The following is a 23,172-nucleotide window of genomic DNA, read 5'->3' on the forward strand; positions in this document are numbered from 1 at the left end:
GATACAGCAATCATAATCCCTATGTGGTGTAAGGGTGTTTGCCTTTTTTTGTCAAAAACATCTACAAGGTTGGCATATTCGTTCAGGACTCTCTCCAGCAATAAAATGTTCTTTGAATCTTTAGGGAACTCGGAACCTTGTATAAGGAGTTCTGATGTCTGATGTTGAAGACATTTTGTGTGACAGTAGTCTGATTTAAATAATATAAGGGCCATATGTAAGTAAATCCCAAATACCGTTTCTTAAATACCGATTTTTAACGAATGTTTCCGAATCGGTAATAAGAAATCGGTATTTGGGAAGTAGGTAATAATTTGGTAACAATTACAGAATTGGTACAATTCGGTAAATAAATACCGAATCCCGAACACCGATCGGTAAATACCGAATCAGTAAATTCCAAATCGGTAAATACAGAATCGATAAAAACCGAATTTATTGGTTATTCCAAATCAGAAAAAACCCAGGATTCAGCCAATCAGGTGCAACCACCCCTCCTCCCATCCAGGAAGTGGCGACACCCATGCAGGTGCAAGCAATCTGACGCTGCTGGAGAGGCTGTGAGAACGGAGCAGAGCCCTTGAGCCACTGGAAAACTTTACTCCTGGGAAGGTGAAAAAATGGCAAGCAAAGACACTGAGAGTGAAGGTGCAGAGAGGAAGAGGAAGATTAAATTCAGCACCATGGAGCTGCAGGTCCTCGTGGAGGAGGTAGTAAAGGAACACAATAAATTGTTTGGGAAGCAGTCCCTACTGATGGCAAAATCTGCCAAAAGGAAGATTTGGCTGGCAATACAGTCAAAAGTTAATGCCATCGGAGAGACCACACGGGAGATTGACGACCTGAAGAAGAGGTGGTACGACCTCCGGAGCTTGATGAAGCGAAAGATGGCTGAGCTCCACAAACAGGCAAAACTGACTGGAGGTGGGAGGAACAGGGTACCTGCCCTGACTGAGCTCAAGGAGCTGGTGGAGTCGACCATCAAACCAGACAGCGTCTGTGGTGTGGGAGATGCAGACAGCTCAGCCCGAGCTGCCACCAGAAAAGGTAAGAAGCATGCACAGCAATCACTCCCACCCCATCCCCTTCCCTTTCCCTTCCCCTATGTGGTAGTCTTAAACCCACTCCAGTACAAGTAGCAACATACACCAGCAATGCATTATGGGAGATGTAGTCATAGAAACACCTACCATGTCAGACAGCACACCAAACAACAAGGCATGCTACACACATCAGTGATAAGCAAGCTGAGGCAATAGCAGCACTGTTTCAGAGATCACAATTTAATTGTATAAACAGGGCTGCAGGACCACAGAGCTAATGTAGGAATTTGTGTCCACAGGCGAGACATCTTGCAGGCGTACCAAGGAGAAGGAAGGCAGTGCACCACAGAGGGAAGACACACAGGAGGCGAGCACAAGTGCAGGGAATACCACCCAGGAAACTGCTGCACCACCAGCACAGCCAGACTCCCAAGACCTTCCAGCATCACCACAGCTGCAGGCCTCCCCAGAGCGTTTTGGCTCCCCTCTACTCCTATCCTCACCTGAACCGCTTTTGTCACCGGCTGTCACAATACCTGCAGTCCACAAAAGCAAGAGGCATGAAGGTGCCACACTAATAGAAATGGAGTCATCAGCAGGAAACACGGTGGGGGGTGATACATCAACCATGGCCGGTGAGGACAGCACTGCCGATCAGCAGTCCAGCGCCGAGAGGGCCCGCAAAGGTGTCAGACGCCGCAGGGCCAGAGACAGCAGGGAATTGCAATATGGTGAGGGTTCCAGTGTCTTCTGTGGACTGGAGAGTAGCATGGTTAAAGTACAGCGCATGCAGGGGAAGGCCATCCAGTCGGTACAACGCCAGATGAGGAACCTGAATGAGAATATGACAAACATTGAAAAGGGCATCAGCTCAATGGCGAAGGGGAGTAGAGAGATGGCTGCGGGCATGAGAGATATGGCTGTGGGCATACGGGACATGTCCCAGTCTGTACTGCTCTTGTGCAGCAAGCTTGACCAGGACAGGGCAGCAAGGCAGAAGGAGAGGCAGCGGGCAGAACAACATACAAGGGCAGTCAACTGCCTGGCCACTGCCACTTCCCTGCTTTGCAGGGGATGTGTAAACATGCAGGAGGGACTGGCATACAGCAGCAGTGAAGACTTCAGGGGCCTTGTCAGAGTGACAAGTGCTGTTGAGGTGCTGCTGACTGGGCAGTCGGCACATACTGTTGCTCTGGATGTGGGTGAGAGCAAGGAGAGCACCAGTAGGAGCAGCATGAAAACCCCCCCTATTACTGACACACGGAGGAGCAGCAGGCTCCATGGGGCTGCCACTGCCCACGCGCCTAGTGAGGACAGCCAGCCATTGTCATCCTGCACCGGTAGGCGTGGCCGCAAAAACTGATGCTGCCCACACTCCCTGACCTGGAATAGGTGAAGTAACCCAGGGCTTCCAGAATGGATGGCTACAATTGGTCTTGCACATTTGTGCCTTTGTGTACTGGCGTAGTGCCAAAAAAATTAACTACGTTGTGTACATACTACACCTGGCTGTGTCTCCTTACTTACTTAGAAATAGTTGCATGTGATCTCTGCCTGTCTCTGTCTCCAATCTGTTGCTGGCTCCACTTCTGCTGTGTTGGGCTCAGGCTCTGCACATTCATCATTGTGCTCCTCATAATCACTTAATTCCACTTCTGTACCTTTCTTTGTAGCAAGGTTGTGCAACATTGCGCAAGTTGCGATGATCTTACAGCAGATGAGGGGTGAGTCCTGACGTGCGCCTCCACTTTTTTGGAGGTGCCGAAACCTGCTTTTTAACAGTCCAAAGGTGCGCTCCACAACATTGCGAGTAGATTTGTGTGCCACGTTGTATCGTCTCTCACTCGGGGTTGATGGGGTCAGGTAGGGTGTCAGAATGAACGAGCGGACGGCATATGCGCTATCACCTATGTGGAAATGAGAGAGCCAATAATCACATGCGCAACAACACCTACATCTGCAATATCTATCAGGGTGTGTCACAGTGTTTTACCTAGCCGGTATCCTTCTCCGAATTCCCCCGCTGTCAGGCGTGTGTAGATCCCACTGTTCTGAAAGATGTAGGAGTTGTGGGTGCTTTGTGGGAATTTGGCCAATATGTCTGTGATTATGTTGTTGGCATCACAGATTACTTGCACATTTATTGAGTGGGTGGACTTTCTCTTCCTGTAAATGTACTCTGTGGCTGCAGGTGGGCAGATTGGGATGTATGTGCCATCAATGCAGCAGATGACATGTGGGAAGTTTGCCATTTGGTAGAAGTCAGTCTTGGTCTTTAACAGTTTTGCATGTGTGTCAGGGAAGCTGATGTAATGATGCATTCTCTACATCATGGCCTCCAGGAACTTCCTGAAGAAACGGGACCGGCAGCTCTGGGACACACCATCTATCGCAGCTATCACCCCCTGGTAACTGCCGGATGCAATCAGGTGTAGGCTACAGAGCACCTGAACATGTGGTGGTATGGCGTGTGCCCTTGGTGTTGGGTGCTCCAGGAGTGGGTGCAGGTCCCTTATCAAGTCCATGATGGTGTGGGTGTGTAGCCTGTACTTTTCATGGATCTCTGCCTCAGTAAGTTGAAAGAGTGTGATCCGCTGTCTGTAGACTTGCTCCTCCCGTCTCCAGATCCTCTTTCCTGCTGCCTGTAGCCGTAGCCCCCTTGCTATCATATAGAATGCTGCCATTCTGCTCATACTGTTGCATTTTGGTGCCTATGTTATGGCCTGCACCTGGTTACCATCTGCTTTCAATCCATGATAATTACTGACTCTTAAATACCGATTTTCATGCAATTCGGTATTTTAGAAGTTACCTACTTCTCAAATCTCATCTATTCCGTTTCTCATTTACCGAATCGGTAAATAGGAATTCGGTAATTACCGATTCGGTATTTCTGGTTCGGTAAAGATGAACCGGTATTTATCGATTCATATTTACCGAATCCTTATTTTTGACCTCCTACATCTCGAAGGCCTAAATACCGGTCGGTAACGGCTATTTTACCGAATTTCGGCCGTTACAGACCAGTATTTAGCTACCTACATATGGCCCATTGTCTTTTGTGTCCAGTCAATGTAGGGGTTATGTAGAACTTACGATGGAATTCCTAATATGAGACGAAATTGAGGTGCGTCTATACTGTTTAAGGATATTTTTTCAGTATGTTTTGTGGAGCACGTCATCTTAAGTGTTTCAGTATGATATCATATGAGACCTGACGTTAATTCTTTGCCATCTACAGCTCACACTATTTCTGGGTTTTCTTTCAATACCTTCTTTAATCCTAAATCTTGCAGTAATTGTGTAACAATAAAATTGCCTGTGGCTCCGGAATCTATCAATGAGTCGATGGACCATGATCTAGATTTATCTTCTTGGAATTGTAATAAAACTCTGATACTGAGATGGCATTGTGAGGCTGCAGGAGCTGTGGAGGCCAAACTGGATTGTTCACTTGATAAACTGACCTCATCATTTACCAAGTATTTTCGTTTTCTGACTGCTGTGTAATAGCTACCTCAGTTATCTTTGTTTTTGCTATACGAGGTCGGGTGGGACATTCTTTAACGAAAAGACCTGCTTTACCGCAGTACAGACATTGATTTAATTTCCTGTGTTTTTCCTTCTCTTCTTTTGTTAGCGGACCTCTAACGGTCCCGATTTGCATGGATTCCCCCAAATCAGGTTTGCTAACTGATTCATTTTTAATGCTAGATCTTTCTTTAAACAGAAACATTCTATGTTCGTTTTACCTTTTTCACCTTTACGTTCTGTAATCCGGTGATTTAATTTTACTACTAGATCTATAAACTCCTCACAATCAGTTGGTGGATCCAAAATCTGTGTTACCATATCTTTTAATTTGTCCTTAAGACCTCGGTAGAAAAGAGAAACACGTTTCTCTTCTGGCCATTCTGCTTCAATTACCAACCTATTAAATACTGAGATGTAGTGTAGTAGGTCAGAAGCACCTTCTTTCAAATTAAGTAATTCATGATCAGCTGATTGCACGAATATGGGTTTTGCAAACAATTTCTTCACAGTGTTTCTAAAGCGCCTAAGATCATAAAGAATTGGATTGTCTCGTTCTACATAGGGTACTGACCTAAAGCTGCATCTCCTCCTAAATAGGACAAAATAAATAAAAATAAATAAAATAAAGGCAACCTTGGAAGAATCACCAGGAAACGCTGCAGGTTCTGCTACAAAATAGAGATGACATTGATTTAAGAAGATAGAAATTTACCACTATCTCCATAAAACCTTTCTGGGGGCACCAAAGGAACAGAGATTGGGGTTACGACCTGTATTTGTGTTGGCGTGGGAGTTGTATTACTGCTGTACAACATTTGCATAGCAGGCTGAAAAGCAGATGGTTTTAGTATGGGTTTCTTTGAAGATGGAAAACTCCAAGCAGGCGGACTAGAAACATTAGCTGCCTGCATATTAGTCTGTAGTACTGAAATGTCTTTTCGTAACTCAGCGTTTTCTGTTTTAATATCTGCTAACATTGTAGTGATATCCTGTAATGAGACCTGTGTAGATGGGTCCATACTGTCTGGGCGAAACGGAATCCGTGGGCTTAGCCTTCTGTCAGATTCACCAATGCACTCTTACCTAAACAACACTGTTTTCTCCAACCTGTAAGGTGCTTGGTAGGGTTTTGCAGAGAGGCTATGAGCCTAAACTCCCAGGATCCCTATCCAATAACCAGTGTTTATATTAAACACTATGGCCTTTCGATAGATCTCAGGGAGGAGGGCCAGATTCGGACGCTAGTAGAATTCATGTTGTCGACCTGCGAGGCAACAAGAAGTATTTTTAGGATATGATTTCTTACACTATGTCACTAACCTTATAATTATACTAACTCTGAAATCCCTACTTAATTTGGAACTAGCGTAATTTTAAATGTCCTACCTGTGATCTACAGGAATAGGAGTCGTGTCCTGGATGTTATCATGAGTCAAGGTGTTGTACTATGAGGGCGTCGTCGATGTTGTGATGTAGTCTGTGTTGTGAAGTTGTAGTTTTGTCTTTGGATGACAATACATTTTCTCTGTAAGTAAAAGAAATCATAGAATGAGTTGTTTTCTATTCTTTAGTTTATAAGGTGCTTTTAACATGACTTTCTAGTTTAGGATTACAGCACCAGTATTCACATACTCTATTTTCACCCTCATATTGATTCCATCATGACGTTCTGTTTTGAAAAAGAATAATAAGGAGTTGAACAACAATGTACTAAACAAACATTCAAATAAGTTTGTCCTCTGAACTTGAAATTTCTTACAGTTCAGAATAACTTTTAAGCAGAAGTCTTTCCAAAAATTTTCTTCTAAGTGTTGCGCTTTAATTTGCTGCTTTCTTGCGATGGGCGCGTTAAAGGTAAAGAATATTCACTTAGCTTTCTTTTTCAGGAACCGTCAATTCAGAAGAGGAATTCAGAATAGAAGAAACCTGAGATCTTGGCATCATCACGTAAGCAGAGAAGACCAGCTGTTGCCGTGTCGAGAGCCGGAAGGCTAAGCACCTTCTAGAACATGGGTGTGGCATTTTATAGTCATGCTACACCCAATACGAGTCCTACGTCGTGTGCGTTTAGACGCGCTGTGACGTACCACTGCACAGACCTGCAGTTAGGTGAAGTGTGGGTCAGCGCAAAAACGTTCCCAGCATGTTTTCCTTTAAAAAACAGAGATTTCTAGAGCAATACAAGAGTGGTGACATTTTGGAAGTTTCAAACATATTTAAAGAAGTACCAATACTATTGTAAATCAGAGTCTGCATCTTTACATACCCTTTTACATTTACTTAGTTATAGTGTCTAATTAGAGATACTCACACCTCTGCAAATCTACTTGGCATCTCTACTCTGAATCATTACTGCACGTACCAATAATAAGCACCTTCCGCACTTCCGGCATAAGCGAGAATTTTTATTCGTTGGATTATTGTCCTAAACAATTGAGTAAGACATCGTATACATTTGCGAGCCTGTTTTGCCGTTTAGACAGGAATCGAGTGGTAGTTAATTCATAGATTTTTTCTCTGGCTCTATTCTAACAGATCATTATCACTGTGGAATATCTAGTGCATACGATTAACTGTAGAGAAGCAATACGAACAACATATTTTGAATCCAGTGACAGAAACCTATAGGTAAGAGGGTTTTAGTATTCTTTCATTAGCTGGTCATATAAACAACTCCCCACATGCCCGCATTAAATTTTGCTGCGCAACTAACAGTAAGGGCACGTTATTCTTTGTTTTAGGATCTGAACCACTTAATAACACGCCACCTACCGAGCAGTAACCCCCTGTGAGAACCATGTAAAGAGACATACTGAGAATTCCAACATCTTCTAAAAAGCTAGTATGTCACCCTCTTACTATTACCATCAGTAATCCATAGCCTTTAGCATAGTCTTAACTATGCCTATCTCTTTTTCAGAATAATGCAACAGCAGATTAGATGATCCATTTCTGGGCATCGTATCCCAATGAATTGCACTTAAGAAAGCGATTCTCTCTTTTATACTAAGTAGGTATTTCTGATGAGATCGTTGTCAGGTGGAGGGCCTGTGATTCACACTTCTTTCTTTGGATCTATCACACGCTTGAGGATAAACTTTCTATCCCTTTGGCTTTCTCTCTATTAACTGAACTAAAGGCTACTCTATACATTCTGGTGCAGCATGATTTATCTAAGGCACGTTTATAGAGTCACGTTAACCACTTCGACTCCATGTGGTTTGACTTCTGGCATCACTATGTGACCTTGTTGTGAAGCATAGCAGCACTAGTTAAAAGATAACGCTAATCTATGAAATTTTGTTATAAGGATGCAACAGACATTGTCAAATCAACATGAAATTCATTGCATATTTTTTTCAAATTTCAGATGTAAAGGACCCCTTGTTTTTAACGTTGATTGCATTAGTCTTTTTTTGATGTCGGCCCTGATGAAGGTGATATAACAAGGCTCACTGAAACGTACGTAGGCCATATACATCTGAGACCCCTACATAAAAAGACATAAAGGAGCAAGAAGCCTTTGAAAAAATGATTCATGAATTTGGATACTATCCAAGATGAAAAGATTGAACACCTAGCCACCAAGAAGCATACTGGGATCTCAATTGTACCGTTGTCCTTTGTTTGTTTATTGCACTTTGTTACCATTGAGAGTATGCTAGATTAGGAATGAACGATGAGGAATGCATGTTTTGATAACAAAAATTCTTTGTGGGGTCTAAATCAATTGTCACTTTTTACTATTGTCATTAATGTCTTCTTGCACATTTATACTTAAAAAAATATGAAAAAAATTTGATAAAAATGTTTCCTTGATGTTCAGATGTTAAATGAAAATAAATAGAATACTAAAGTATTACATGTCTATGTGAATATTTCCATCCATATTCCATCCTTAGTGTAATATATTAGATTTATTCTCAGCTTTGAAAAATAATAGGTCAGTATAGAGGTTCTCTTTTCTTGGATTTTTGCATTTTACTCCCCCCTCTAGACCTAAAATAATCCTTGGGAGTACCCTTGTTTATATTTCCTGTCCCTCAATGGAACCTCCCAATATCCTTTGCAGAGATCTAGGGTACTAATATACTGTGCCTCACCTAATCTCTCAATCATCTCCTCGACTCGCAGAAGTGGGTATGAGTCAAACTGGGATATTTTATTGACTTCCCTAAAGTCAATACAAAACCTGACGGACTCATCATGTTTGGTTATGATGACATTCAGAAAATTCCACTCGCTGGTAGATGGTTCTGATTTCCATCTTAAGCTTCTGCTGTATTTTGTTTTCAACAGCCTCACGTTGGGACTCTGGTATTTGATAAGGACATAGCCTGACCTTTTTCACTAGAAGGGTCTGAATCGGATGTTCTATTACTGAAGTCTTCCCAGGAGTTAAAGAAATTACTGTCTGGAAGGGTTACAAACAGGCGTTTACTTCTTGTCTTTGTTGAACTGACAAGTCGGGCCTATGCTTTGTTGATATAAGGGGGAAGGATTTTCATTGGTTCCTAGCAATGCGGGCCAGGCACCATCCTATTTTTTTAATAGATTGATGTGGAATATCTTTGTGTTGGTTTTCCTCTTAGGGTCCATTTCAAATCGGTAGGTAACCGGGGTCACTCGTTCTATTACCTGAAAAGGCCCTTGCCATTCCACTCACTGCTGGTGGTCAGAGGTGGTCATCATAAGTAAAGATAGGTCTCCTACCTCTAGGATCCTTTCTTTGGTCTTTTTTTCATACTGGGTCTTTTGGGAGCTTTGGGCTTCCTCCAGGTGGGATTTCATAATGCTCCGGATTTGGTGCAATTGAGTTTTCAGGTTAAGGACATATTTAGGTAGGGGTTTAGCCCCCTCTGACTCCTCCCATTCTTCCTTCAGCATGTCTAGCAAGGTACGTGGCTATCGCCCATAGAGTAATTCAAAAGGGGAATACCCTGTACTTTTCTGCTGTCTGTATCTGATGGCAAACAGGGTTAAAGGCAGCATTTCATTTCATTTGCACGTTTCCAGTTCTAACAGCTTCTTTAGTGTGATTTTAAGAGTGGCATTATATCTCTCCACCAGCCCATTGGTTTGCGGGTGGTAAGCCAAGGTTCGCATTTGTTTATTCGTGAGCTGTTGACAAACCTGTTTCAGCAACTTGAAAAAATAAAAGGTGTTCCCTGATCCGTTACAAATTCCAGAGGAAACCCTACCCAGGAAAATATGTTAATCATAGCCTTAGCAATTTGTATAGCATTGGGATATCTCAAGGCGACTGCTTCGAGAAAATGGGTTGCGTAATCCACTAGAACTAGAACGTAACGGCACCCACTTCCGAAATGAAGAAGAGGCCCAATTATGTCCATACCCACCCTTGAAAAGGGTTCTTCTACTACAGGAAGAGGTCTTAGGAAGAGGAAGAGCTCCGCCGACCTCGCCCTGGCTGAGGCCCCCCCCGCATCCGCAGAATCCGAGCAAGCAGAAGAGCAGAAGAGCCTTCTCCTACATCGCAGCCAAAACCTGGAACCAGCTCCCAGTGAACATCAGAAGCTCCCTGACCCTGCATCTGTTCAGGAAGAACCTCAAGGCCTGGCTCTTTGACTGAAAGCGGAGCTGCCCCCCCCCCTCCCCCAGCGCCTTGAGACCCTCATGGGTGAGTAGCATGCTTTAAAAAAACCTGATTGATTGATAGAGAACCCTTGAAGGTATGGTTCTGCTATTTTTTTGGCAGATGAGACATTCCTTACAATACCTACAGACTTGGTGATATATTCCTGGCCAATAGACGTTTTCTACTATAGCTTTTTCTGTGTTTAGTACCCCAAATGTACTCCTAATAAATGACTATGTGCCCAAAACAGTACTTTTTCCCCATACTGTTGGGGAACTAGCAGTTGTAGGGCAAGGGTTTTCTCCCCTTTTTGATATAATAATCTGGTTCATAAAATAAATTGGGGACATACTTGATCATGGTCCTCGGCAGGAGAGGCTCTGTTTCAGGTCTCTCTCAGGGTAGGATCCTACCTCTGAGCAATGTGAAAGCCCGATCATTTTCCCACATTCCTTCCTCCTTGGACTGGGCTAAGGGAACGTGGGTCCACTCTTTTTTTAATGATTTATTCTGCCTTCCGCTCTTTTGGGGCTCCCCTTGGGGCCATTCACTGTCTGAAATCTGTGAGAAATGGGCTGTTTTCCTCCTTTCTTCTCCAATTCCCAGGTCTCTTGGAGCAAAATATTCATGTGTAGAGAGTTCCTTCTCAGTACCAAGGGTTCAGATAATTTAGAGATCAATCCCACTCGTAGGGGTATAGGACTCATTGACGTCTTGTGTTGTACAAGCACTTCAGAAGTGGGGTATTGTTGGTTATCCTCATGCACACACTGGATGTTTACCATATCAGAAATAGATTGTACCCTTCCGGGAATCTCCTGAGGTTTTATAACTCTCTGTAGACACCCAGTGTCCACCAAAGCCCATCGGGGTTCTCCATTGACAGTGACCTGGCAATGGTAACGAGGAAGGAGTCCTGCCTAGTTGCCATATAGGACTTTTGTCAACCCTGTATCCATAGGTTCTTCCTTCTGAGGACATGCATGTGCCCAAATAGTCCACAATTAAAGCACTGGGGCCCTGGGGAGGATAGGGGTTGTGGTGGCATAGGTACAGGTCCTGGCATTATTGTGACAGTTTCAGCTTTTCTCAGGGTTGAGGCCTTTTGCATCTTTGACAAAAACTCTCCTGGATGCTCGACCTTTTTGTGTTTTGTGTGCCCGATAATAGGCACTGGCTACTTTTACAGCCCAAACCAGAGTCATCTGGGAATGCTGGCGAACCCACCATTGTATGGGGGCTGTAAGGAAGAAAGATATTGTTCCAAATATATTTACTCCACTATCTCTTCTTTGGAAGGCGTTCAGGGTCTCGACCACCTATACGCCATATCGTCCACTCTGGAGTTTAGAGCTCTTGGGGTTTCTTGGGTTCCCTCTTTGATTTGTCGCACGCGAATCCTATAGGTTTTATCATCCACCCCATTTGTTCCGGAACGCTCTTCTTAATATATTCATAAGGCGGTGGACCGAGGTATTGTCCCCATTTGTCAGCAGGCCAGGCAACTGACCTCACCCTTCTCTCAAAGTTTGCGAAAAAAAATCAGGGTCTTTCCCATTGACATATTTTTGCATGACTACCAAATGTAAGGTTGTTTGATTCCTCTGTTGGCTGAGTGAGTCATTTATCGATTACAGCCTCTTGAGTCTGGCTTTGTTTGGTTAGGGTTTTGTGGAGCTTCTCCCTAGCTATCTCGGCCATCGCTAGGACCTTTTCCATAATCTTTGCCAGTTTTTCTTGCCCGTCCACCATTTTATGCAACACAGCCTCCATTGTCTTCAATACCGCTTCCGACACCACCTGTGGGAGGGATGGGCGAAAACCGAATCTAGGAGGCTTGATGTGTCTCTCAATCTCAGTGTTTTATTATGGGAGAGGTTCGAACAATAAACAAAAAATATAGGTGTGAAGCAGGTTGAATATGTCTTCAGTTCCTCTCTTCCTCTGACAGCATTTCTCCTCTTCTTTTTCTTCTTCTTTCTAGGTCAGAGCTCTTTCAGTGATACGTCCTGGGATCTTAGGGACGAAGACAGGGAGATGGCGGTAAGTATAGTCATACTACGTTTTCAGGTGCTGGATAGGGACCATTACCACACCCAGGAGTGTTAGTCAAAGGTCTAGATTGGTGAAGAAAGTGGAAATCAAGAGTGGTCATGCTGTGTCAATTCCTCTCCTCATTTTTGGTAAGCCGGGCCAGCTCTTCTCACTAGCCCTTCCTGGCAGTATCAGTACCCAAAAAGAAGTATCAATTCATATCATGAAGCTACTGTTGTATTGCCCTATGATGAGAAATAATAAACAGTTCATCTCACCTCTTACTCAAGCCGATTATTAGGCTAAAAGAAATGTCAACAAAATAAATTTTAAAAAAATATTTGAGCCCCCAAAAAAGAAAGTAAGGTAAAGTAAATACCAAGCTCACGGAGCGTAAATGATGCTATGCTGGCCGTGTTGTTAGCCCCTGCTCCCTTTGTCTATACCCCGAATCTCTCTTTCCCTCTCCATGTCACATACCGCAGAAGCTGCAGCTCTTCTGAGTTGCGGCAGTGTTTTCACATCTCCCGGGGCGACCACCACTCTTCACTCCAGTCCTCTGGAGTTTCGTCCTCCGCCTCTGCTTTCCCCAGTCCGTTTGGGGTGGAAGGTGTCCTTTCTTGTTCTACCACCCTAACGGTCACGCTGTGCTCCTTGGCATCCTCTGGGTCATTTGCAATGGATTGCGTCTCCTCTTGTTTGCACAGTCCCACAGCCACTCTGTGCTCTTCGGCATCTTCCAGGTTCCACTTCCTGTTTGTCTCTTCTAGTCCAGTGACGTTGGTTTTACCCTCACTTCGAACCCCTGGTTGATAGCCGATGTCTGTAAGTCCGTCCCCTCCTGACGTCAGCAGATTAAAGGTGGTAGGATTAACTCCTTTCTTTTCTTTATTACAGGGTCGTCGTAGCTGCTCATCGCGGAGGTTCTGGGATGAGAGAGGTAAGTTAGGGGAAGTTATGGGTGCCGAGTTAGGGTCCCCTAAGGGTAACGGGGTATAGTCGGGTAGTGGGGCAGGGTCTTCCTTACAAACAGACAAATGGATGAAGACACATGTCTCAAAGCCCCTTTAAGTAAGCATGTTATACATATAATTTATTAAAATCAAAAGGTCTTGGCTAACACCAGACCTAAAGAAGGTTTGGACATGGAAAAGGAGTATTTTGTAAATATTAGGTTGGTAATTTAAAAACTGCCCTACTATGCTGCAATGGCAGACCTTGAGCCATGTATTTCTTTGTCCTAGCAGTGGTGGTACAAGTGTGGCAGTTTACTGGTGACATTTAACTTAATAGCCCTACACTTTCTACTATATTCTAGGGACTAATAGGTAAGTTCAATATGTTAGTCAGGGATTAGCCAGTCATCAGGGCACAGTGCCCTGCAGATTTACACAACCAGCAGCATTAGTCACAAAATTGGTGAGCGATCATGCAAGAATCCAGGGAGAAAGGACCCCTTTCTTATTGATTGAAGTGTAAAATATGTAGTGCTTAAATAGATTTGATACTTTCATAAAGATGTGCCCTCAATATAACATTGAATTGATATGATGTCATTTAATTTCTTCTCAAGAACAATATCCAGAGTCAGTTTTACTTTGTATTTGTTTGGGTACTTATAATATTTGGTGTATTTCCCTGAGTCAGCCTTAAGACTAGAGAATTCTTCCTTTAGGCCACCTGCTTAGCCAATTAACTTCCCTGATAGCCTACTGGTAGCTCATAGCTCCCTGTGGAACAATAGGCTCTTAACTGAGGGGGTCAAGAGCACCACCCAAAATGTCATATAGTTCTGTGGTCTACCAGGAGCAACACAGACTATCTGGTAAGGCACCTGTGGTACCCAGTGGTACTAAATGAGTAACTCCTGGACATGTTTAGGCTACATTTGAGTACATATAGGGATGACATTTTATTGTGGTCAGAGAGCATGGGGTACACATTTAGTTGTTGGTCCTCATAAGCTGTTAGACAACTTAGTTCAATATAGATATATGGTCTTTCTTCAAAATGTTTACTGTTTTTCAATATAATTGTTGAAAGTGGGGCAACACTAATAGATCTATGTTTTCAATACCAAGAGCCAAAAATTGTTCATAATTATGTTAACATCTTGAAATGTTGTTTGGTATTAAAGTGTCAGTGTTATATTGTTGAATGCAGTGTTAAACCCCTGCATGGGTGTGGAATTCCTATTGCCCGACACCCAGCACATATTTTTGGGGGTTATGGACATCAAATCTTTGTGTTTGTTTGTTTACTGGACAACTAGACCCAACTCCCAGCAGCACAAACCCTTTTGGCTGCCAACTTCCAGGACCTCAGTATGGATCATTGATAGACGATTGCATGGCACTAAAGGAAAGAGTTGAATTCATTTGTACAAGTTGATCAGACATGTTTATATGATTCATTAATGCTAAACTCCTTACTATTAAGGAAAGCACCCTAGGGAAATGGAGTGAGCTGCGAGTTAAGCTTGCATTATTGACAGTGGCTCAGTATAAAATGTGTACATGGGTCTACTTTCAAAATAAAATTTACAAAAAAAGCAACATAGAAAACATGTTTTGCTAAACAATTGTGCAAGTTTAGATACCATCGACCAGATGTACTAACAATGGATTCTGTAAAAGCGGTTGCAAATTGTATACTGCCTGTTGTTGTGAATGGACCTATGTACTAACAGGTCATTTCGCAAAAAATGTTTTTTCAACCTTCACAAAGTGGAAGGGGTCCCTTGGGCACACATTCCTGCCTGAGAATGGGTTGCCAGTACATTTCTGTTGTCAGTAAAATACTAATGCTTTGTGACCAGATTTCTGTGACAAAAATTTATAAACATACCCTCCAGAATCAGTATTTGGAATGTATGCCTTTTACACATGGCCAATCCCAATACTGATTTGCTATTTTGTTACTAAACTAAATTGAGATTCCGTAACGTGTTACTGAATTGCAATTTGGCTTTCATACATAGGGTATTTGGACCTAATATCGAGTCATAAATATCGAGTGACGCAAATAGCGAGTTTTATATATCGTGTAACATAAATATTGTGGTGCAGAAATATTGTTGACAAGAATCTTGATTTTCTAAAGTAAGTAATATAATTTTCAATAATATTGTTGATGTTGATATCGTTTTCCATAATATGGTTGTAAAAAATATTGTTTTGTAATTATCTATGTGTTTTAAGGAATATTTTAATTGCATGTGTTATATATACTTTTTGTTAATGTTTTTAAATATAGTTTGTCACCTTAAGTTATTTATCATTTGTATTTAATTGCTAATAGTAATTTATGGTGTCGAAGCAGGTTGTGATGTTTGCTTGCGTACAGGGGGAGAAGTTAATAAAGTATGTAATTAATGTGAATTATTTAATTGATAATGAATTATGTAAATTGTGAAATTATTATTTGTTTTAAGTTATAATTTAGATGCGGGTTCTTGAGTTTGTAGCGGTATAGGGAGGGAAAGCAAGTAATAATTGATTAATAATTATTTTTTGTGTTAATTATTTAATTTCTAATTATGTAAACTGTGTAATTATTATATTTTGTAAGTTATATTTTAGGTGTGGGTTGTTGGGTCTGTAGGGTATTAGGATGGGAAGTTAATGAAGTAATTGATTAGTATTGAATTAATAATTTATTAATACGTATTTCATTGATAATTATGAAAATTATGTAATTATATGTTTTCAGCTATATTTTAATTGAAGGTTTTTGGGTTTGTAAAGGTATAGGGTGGGAAGGTAATCAGGTAAATATAACATTTAAATTCATTATTAATTTCTATTAAAATATGTAATTTATGTATAGTAATGCAAATTATTTAAGAAATATATTTTTTAGTGATATACATTAGGGGGCCGATTCCGATTTGGTAAAATCCCGTACGAATAGCCGTACAGAGCATTTTTCCTATACAAATCGTATCCTCGAATGTCCCCGTACGTACAATGTAGTACGATGCGTACCCAAAGCAGATCTCCGTCCGAATCGTACCAAAGCCCGTACGACTCAAAAATCTGTACAAATCGCATTCGGAACGCGCAGTATGCGATGTCCGTACGCATCGAAGCATCATTTTCCAACCCAGCAAGTACGATTCATCCAGTCAACACTCCGTACGACTCTTTTTTTACGAGAGCACGAAACGTCCGGAAAAGCAGAATTCAAATCGAAATGCGTGCAAAAGGGACCCCCTGTACGGTTCATACACCCCATGATCGTAGGGGTATGGTTCGTACACCTAAGAACATGGGGTACGGTTCGTACACCCCATGATCATAGGTATAAGAACCGTACCCCTACGATCATGGGGTGTACAAACCATACCCCTACGATCATGGGGGGTACGAACTGTACCCCATGATCGTAGGTGTACAAACCATACCCCTGCGATCATGGAGTGTATGAACCGTACCCTATGTGATTGTGTGGCTCTCCGTACGAATTGCTCATACGCGACGTTTACCATACGAATCGAGTACTCATTCCCCGGTCCAGATCGTACTTGTCAGGTCGTGCTCCATGTTTACGATTCGTACTGTTCACTTTCAGGGTCTGTATCGTACGGATTTTCCCTTGCTTTTCGTACAGTTCGCAACGATTCAGACTTATTTTTTTACTACGGATCGTACTACGCGATTCGGACGGATTTGTACGATTCGGACGGAAACGGCTACGAATTCGAATCGTTGTACGGATTTGTGTCCTGAATCGAAATCGGCCCCCAGGTGAGTGTTGTGTTTTTCGAGCGATAGGTTGGGAAGTTATTTAAGTGATAATTAAAAATTATTATTTATTTATTGTTAAGTATTTTATGTATTACTCAATATGTTAATTGTTTTATAATTTTGTATTTGAATTATATTTTAAATGTGAGTTTCTAGGTATCTGGGAGTGTATTATGGGAAGTTAGTTATTTATATTTATAATAGTATTTTTTATTTGATATTAAGTATTATTTATTTTTATAATTAATTGTTTTTTTAAATATATATATATATATATAAACATATACAAATATAAATATATATATATAATTTCTATATTAATAGTTTTAATAGTACAAATTTGTACTTTGTTCAACTAATACATGCATTACAATATGGTATGTGTTTGAAGTGAAGTACTTTCCATACTGCTGAAAAGACTGGAGTGGGAATAGTACATTTTACCCCTTTTGAGCCCAACGCTTTCCCTACTGTTGCACCAACTGAAGTGGAAATAGTAAATCTTACCCCTCCTGAGTCAAATGCTTTCCCTACTGTTGATACACACTTGATTGGGAACAGTAAACTGTACCCCTCCTGAATCCAACACTTTAGCTCCTGTTCTACCGACTGGTGTGAGAATAGTAAATTTTACCCTTCCTAAATCCAACCCTTCACCTACTGTTGCACAGACTGGAGTAGAAATAGTAAATGTTAACCCTCCTGAGTCCAACGCTTTCCCTACTGTTGCACAGCATGCAGCATTTTTATTTGATATTAATTACTACAAATGTTTATAACTCATTGTTTTTTAAATGTGTGTATATATATATATATATATATATATATATATATATATATATATATATTTATATATATATAATTTCTATATTAATAGTTTCATATGTTTTGTACAATTTATACATGCATTACAATATGGTATGTGTTTGAAGTGAAGTACTTTCCCCACTGTTACACAGACTGGAGTGGGAACAGTAAACTTTACCCCTCCTGAGTCCATCGCTTTCCCTACAGATGCACACACAGCAGTAGTAATAGTAAATGTTACAAGGTTTTGCTAGATTTAGGTGGCAGACCTTTGAGCATATATTGTTTTATTAATGTCTCCTCAGGCTGGATGTTTCTCACACTTCAGGAAATGTGCTGTTGTGGCTTAATTAATCTTTGGCATTATTCCAGGTTTAGGGAGTTGGGGCATTTTCTTCTTCAGGGCAGAGGGATGCCGTGGTATTAGAATTCTGCTCAGTGCGGTGAACAAGGCCTGCGTCTTTATCATCAGATCACATCTTTTGTTCAGGGCTCATCACTTGGATCCCAGTTTTGATATTCATATTGCACTTCCAGCTTTTTTTAGGTCCAGGATGGTTTTGGTAGTGAACTGGTATTGGTTAGTACCGAATTTAGAGGTGCAACAAAATGTCATTAAGAATATTTTAGATAAAATCTGGGGAACAACACATTGACATTTTTCAGAGAAGGATTAGCAGACCATATAACCTTTAGGCCATAAGTCATTGAGAGCTGCAAACTTCGAAAGGATGTTCTTTTCTCGTTGAATGGTTTATTACACTCCAGCAGCCTTGAATAGAATGTTTTCGGCACTTGATAATTGTTGCTTTTGTTGTAAACACCAGGGTGAAGGGAGTGGCTAAACAATTTTTACTCCTGTACTAGTAAGTAAGTAACATTTTATTTGATCAATTGTATGCATATACATTTAAAACCTGTTAAAACACAGTCCCTATAATGTATTTACAAGCAGAAATGCATTGATTACCATAGTGATGATCACAATCAGTTTGCCTTTTTGTAATTGCCTAAAGTGCCATAATTAATTATCACAATTTGCCAGCTCAACAGTTTTTCATAGCCTTCGCTCCCCTCCACCATACATGTAACAAGAATCTCGAAAGTGCAAAAACAAGCCATCTGGTCGACTCTGTATTAAAAATTCTCATTGCATCTGCTGGACTTCGACATGATAACAGGCGACAAATTGGTGCAATCCTGGTCCTACGCAAATCTGTGTAGGCTGTGCAATAGAGAATAAGGTGACTTCTAGTCTCTATAGCAGAGTGACACATAGGATATGTCGACAGGAGTGAGTTTTGACCCCATTTGCTCTTTACAGAATTTAAAGGCAGAGTGCCATATCTGAATTGTAAAAAACAGCATTCTACCTGGGGTGGTTCAACCTCATCAAGGAACATTTCAAAACTATGGCTAGGTTTTATTTCGAGGAAAGCAGAGGTCAGTGTACCATGGGTGTTCAAATTTAAAGTACACTGGTCTTGGTAATCCCAGAACCTCTTTTTCAGTTTAGACACCATCCCTTTCTTAATGCCTTCTGGGCAGTCCCAGATAAAACCCAAACTAAAGGGCTCATTATGATCGCGGACGGACTTGAGTCCAGCCTGTGGAGCATGACCTGTGGAGTTCCCTCCTGTCCAATTAGGATGTGACCACGCGGTGCCTGCCGATTTCTGCATACAAATGCAGGGGGGTACCATAGGTACCCCCATGTGCACCCCCACCCTCCCTTCACCCAGGGGGCCCGCAACATGCCCCTGCAGTGAAGTTACGCATGCTTTTCCACAGCGGAAAAGCCGCCACGGAAAAGCATCTCTTTTGCACCATCCTAATATGGCTGGCAGTGTCTGATAGACACCGCCAGCCATGTTACAGCTTTTCCGCCGCGGTTGTAAGTCAACCACGGCGGAAAAGCGGCGGACTGAAAACAGGACCCACCAGCCATCCTAATGTGGCGGTGTGTCTTTGATGGGTCCGCAGATGATTTTCCGCATCCTCCGGGTCGGCGGTGGCTTCTGCCGGCCCGGAGGATGCAGAAAATCCTCCATCATAATCAGCCCCTTAGTTTGTAGAACCAATCTCTGATCCCTCCTAGCCATTTAACACGCCCACTCCTTTTATGGAGGGTAATTAACTCTGTTAAGCAGCTTCTAAGAGGGACTTGAGAGTTATTAACCCAGATCCTAATCCAAAAGGTTATTGCCTTCAAGATGGCGAAGTGGGCAATGGATCTAAGGCCGAGGTCCAATCTCAGTGGTAGGATAGGGGTGTTCATGGGTAGGTTTAAAATTATCCTAATGAATCTATTTTCTGCAAGAACTAGACCTTTTAGATTTTCTAGTCCACAAAGTTCCGCTCCATAGAGCGCTGCACCTAGCCCTTTTGCTCTATGGAGTTCTATCAATGGGGATATTGGTCTGTATGGGGAAACTTTGACCCTCTTGTTTATTGCACTGTCTATATGTTGGTGTGTTAGAGTGCTCTTTTCTATTTGGTCCGACCAAGCTACATTTTAATTTATTCTAACCCCAAGATAGACAAAGGATTTTACCCAATCCAGGCTTTGGGAGTTAAGAAGCAACGTTCCCTTGTGATGTTTATAGGGATTAAACACCATGTATTTGGTCTTACTGCAGTTGATTGCAAGCCCCCTCGAGTTACAGGCCCCCTCAAATCTATTGAGGAGGTTCTGGATTCCTCTTGGCGTTTTTCAAATCAATAAGGTGTCATCCGCAAATAGAAAACAGGGGACAGTTCTGCCTGCCATTTTAGGAGGGTCTCCATCACAGTTAAAGAGCTCACCTATAATTCCATTCACAAAAAGTGTGAATAGAGTAGGGGCCAGGACGCATCCCTGGTGGACACCTTTTTGGATATTAATATTGCCCGTGAGTCCACCATTCGTGTTCCATCTGACCTTTGCAAAGTTATTTACATGCAAGCGAACCAAGATGTTAAGCAGGTATGGTGGTAGGCCCATATCTCTCAAGACGGACCACAGTTGGGTTCTATTGATGGAGTCGAAAGCTGTTTTTAAGTCCACGAACACAACGTACAGGTGACCTCTATTGATGACCACTTCCTTCCAGATTATTATGAGGAATCTGAGGACCTGATCCTTTGTGCTCGTGGACTCCCTGAAACCCGCCTGAAGGTCAGAAAGTACATGTTTGTTCTCCATCCATCGTTGGATTCTGACTGAGATGACCTTCCCAAAGATTTTTTGTGAAACATCAATGAGACTGATGTGTCTATAGTTTTCGGGGGAGCCCTTTTCTCCTTTTTTAAATATGGGGGTGATTTCAGCGCCGTTCCAGGAAGGTGGGATCTCTTCCCCTTCCAAGATGGCGTTGAAAACTATAGTTAATAATACCCCCCATATATCAGGCTCTGCTCTATACATATATCAGGGCAGTTTGTCCAAACCAGGGCCCTTCCCTTTCTGGATCGAATTTATGGCCAAAATAGTCTCCTCGATAGTAATGGATATATCTTCCATTAAGGGCGGGGTGAGCAGGGCTTCCAATGGATCTGCTCTTACCCCCCCCCCCCCCCCAAAGCTGCATATAAACTCCCAAAGTATTCCTCCCAGATTTGAGGCTGCAGGTGAAAACTATTTTCTGTTATCAGACTACTAGAGCCTTTGGCCATTAAGTGCCAGAATTTTTGACTATTCCTCATCTGTAAGGCTTCCACAATATCTCTCCATTTATCAGTCTCCCAGTCTTTTCTGGCATTTTTCTGGTTACAGATGTAGTTTTTCCTGCATGCTCTTATATTATCTGGGGATTCGGTCTTTACCGCCTTCATAAAAATTTCCTTAGCCCGCCTACATGATTGATTATACCATGGCTTAGTGTGTTTAAGAGGGAGGATGTTATCATTTATTTTACAAAAAAAAAGATTTTATGACATCACTTAATTCCCTGAAGACTTGCAGAGTGTCAGCCCTGTTCTCATTTATTGGGGCTAATTCCACTAAGGCTTGCTCTACCCTTTTATACATTTCTGGGAGGGCTGTCTGATCTAAGAGAATCATCGGTCATTTAACACTTCTCTTGTTGTTGCTTGTAATAACTGGGGTGTTATTTTGTAATGTAGGGCGATGGTAATCCAACATATTATGCAGTGTTAAGAATAGAGCATTGTGGTCACTGTCGTCCCTGTCAATAACCATCATATCTTTGATACTTACCCAGAGTTCTATATCGACTAAAAATAGTCTATTCTGGATTTAGATACCCCTCGCTTAAAAGTAAACCTGGCTCTCTTATCTGAGTCAGTCCTACCATTGCATGATCATAGCTCATGGTCTATAATCAGAGAGTTTACTTGCTGGGCTGCCCTGGTACACTTTTTTATTGATGGAATTTCCAGTTTCGGGATTCCTCTTGCTTCGTCCCCCTCTTCGAGGAGTTCCTGGATATAATCCACGGGCTCAAAGGTGATTTTTAAGTCACTAGCAATTATTAGCCGGTGCTTCCCTCTTGCTAAATCAAGATGATTCCCCAGGAGTGTCAGTGTTTCAGTGGGCCTATGTGGGGAGCTCAACCGGTTGTATACATTTATGATCTTCAGGGGGACACCCCCATTTGGGAGGTATATTTCCATCCCAAGTATGTCTTCGCAACCAAGTTTAAAGCTTCAAATCTTCCCTATCAGGGAGTTTTTCACCCATATCAATAAGCCCCCTGCTGGGCGGCCCATTGGTCTCTTCTTTGCATCGATGCTAATGGTGGTAAAATCTAGCTTGTACACTTTCTCTACAGCCCAAGTCTCCGGAAATAAGCATATGTGATATTTGTCAATGAAAGCACCCCATTCAGGATCTTTGAGCTTGGAGTTTATACCCACCACATTCCAAGACAGGATTGTTAAGTCACCAAAATCTACAGTATTTATCTGGGGATTTCTATTGTTCAAATATATTCCTCCAGCTTCGGGAGGCGTATTGGGCTGGGTCATTATACTAAGACAGTTTAAATTATCTTCTACCCTTTCATTTGACTGTACCCCATTTATTTCAGTAATTCCCTTATCTTCCCTTAACGTCTCTCTAGAAGCTCCATTGAGTCAAATTTAGATCGTCTAGCTCTGAGAGTGGCTGGTACCTATTTCAGACTTCTAAGGCTCTCTGCCCTCTGTTAGTGGCTTCATACAAGAGGCGATTCCTCCTCATCATAGGTGCCCCCTCGCTAGATACTTGGTTCCTGTAAAAATGGGCCAGTGGCAGTAATTTGAGACCATGCCCTTGGCTTCTATTTGCTAATGTCAAGCCCCGGTCAGTCAGCCAGTGTGCTAGTGGACGAGATCTATAGTTGATTACAATACAATCTCCCTTATGTTTTTTTTGCATCAGGCCAACCAACCCAACCCTTCTTACAAATAAAATATCTCTAAAGTG

General features: G+C 42.0%; 1 protein-coding gene across 1 annotated transcript; it reads left to right on the forward strand.

The window, feature by feature from the left end:
- The first annotated feature begins 887 nt into the window (after positions 1-887).
- Positions 888-12,285, forward strand: LOC147749092 (uncharacterized). The gene is made up of 3 exons (XM_086929451.1): positions 888-1,047; positions 1,343-2,245; positions 12,161-12,285. The coding sequence occupies exons 1-3, from the start codon at positions 888-890 to the stop codon at positions 12,283-12,285; spliced, it is 1,188 nt and encodes a 395-aa protein (XP_086785577.1).
- Positions 12,286-23,172: the final 10,887 nt, after the last annotated feature.

Source organism: Lissotriton vulgaris, chromosome 1_1 (assembly GCF_964263255.1).
Source record: "Lissotriton vulgaris chromosome 1_1, aLisVul1.2, whole genome shotgun sequence".
Lineage (NCBI taxonomy): Eukaryota > Metazoa > Chordata > Amphibia > Caudata > Salamandridae > Lissotriton > Lissotriton vulgaris.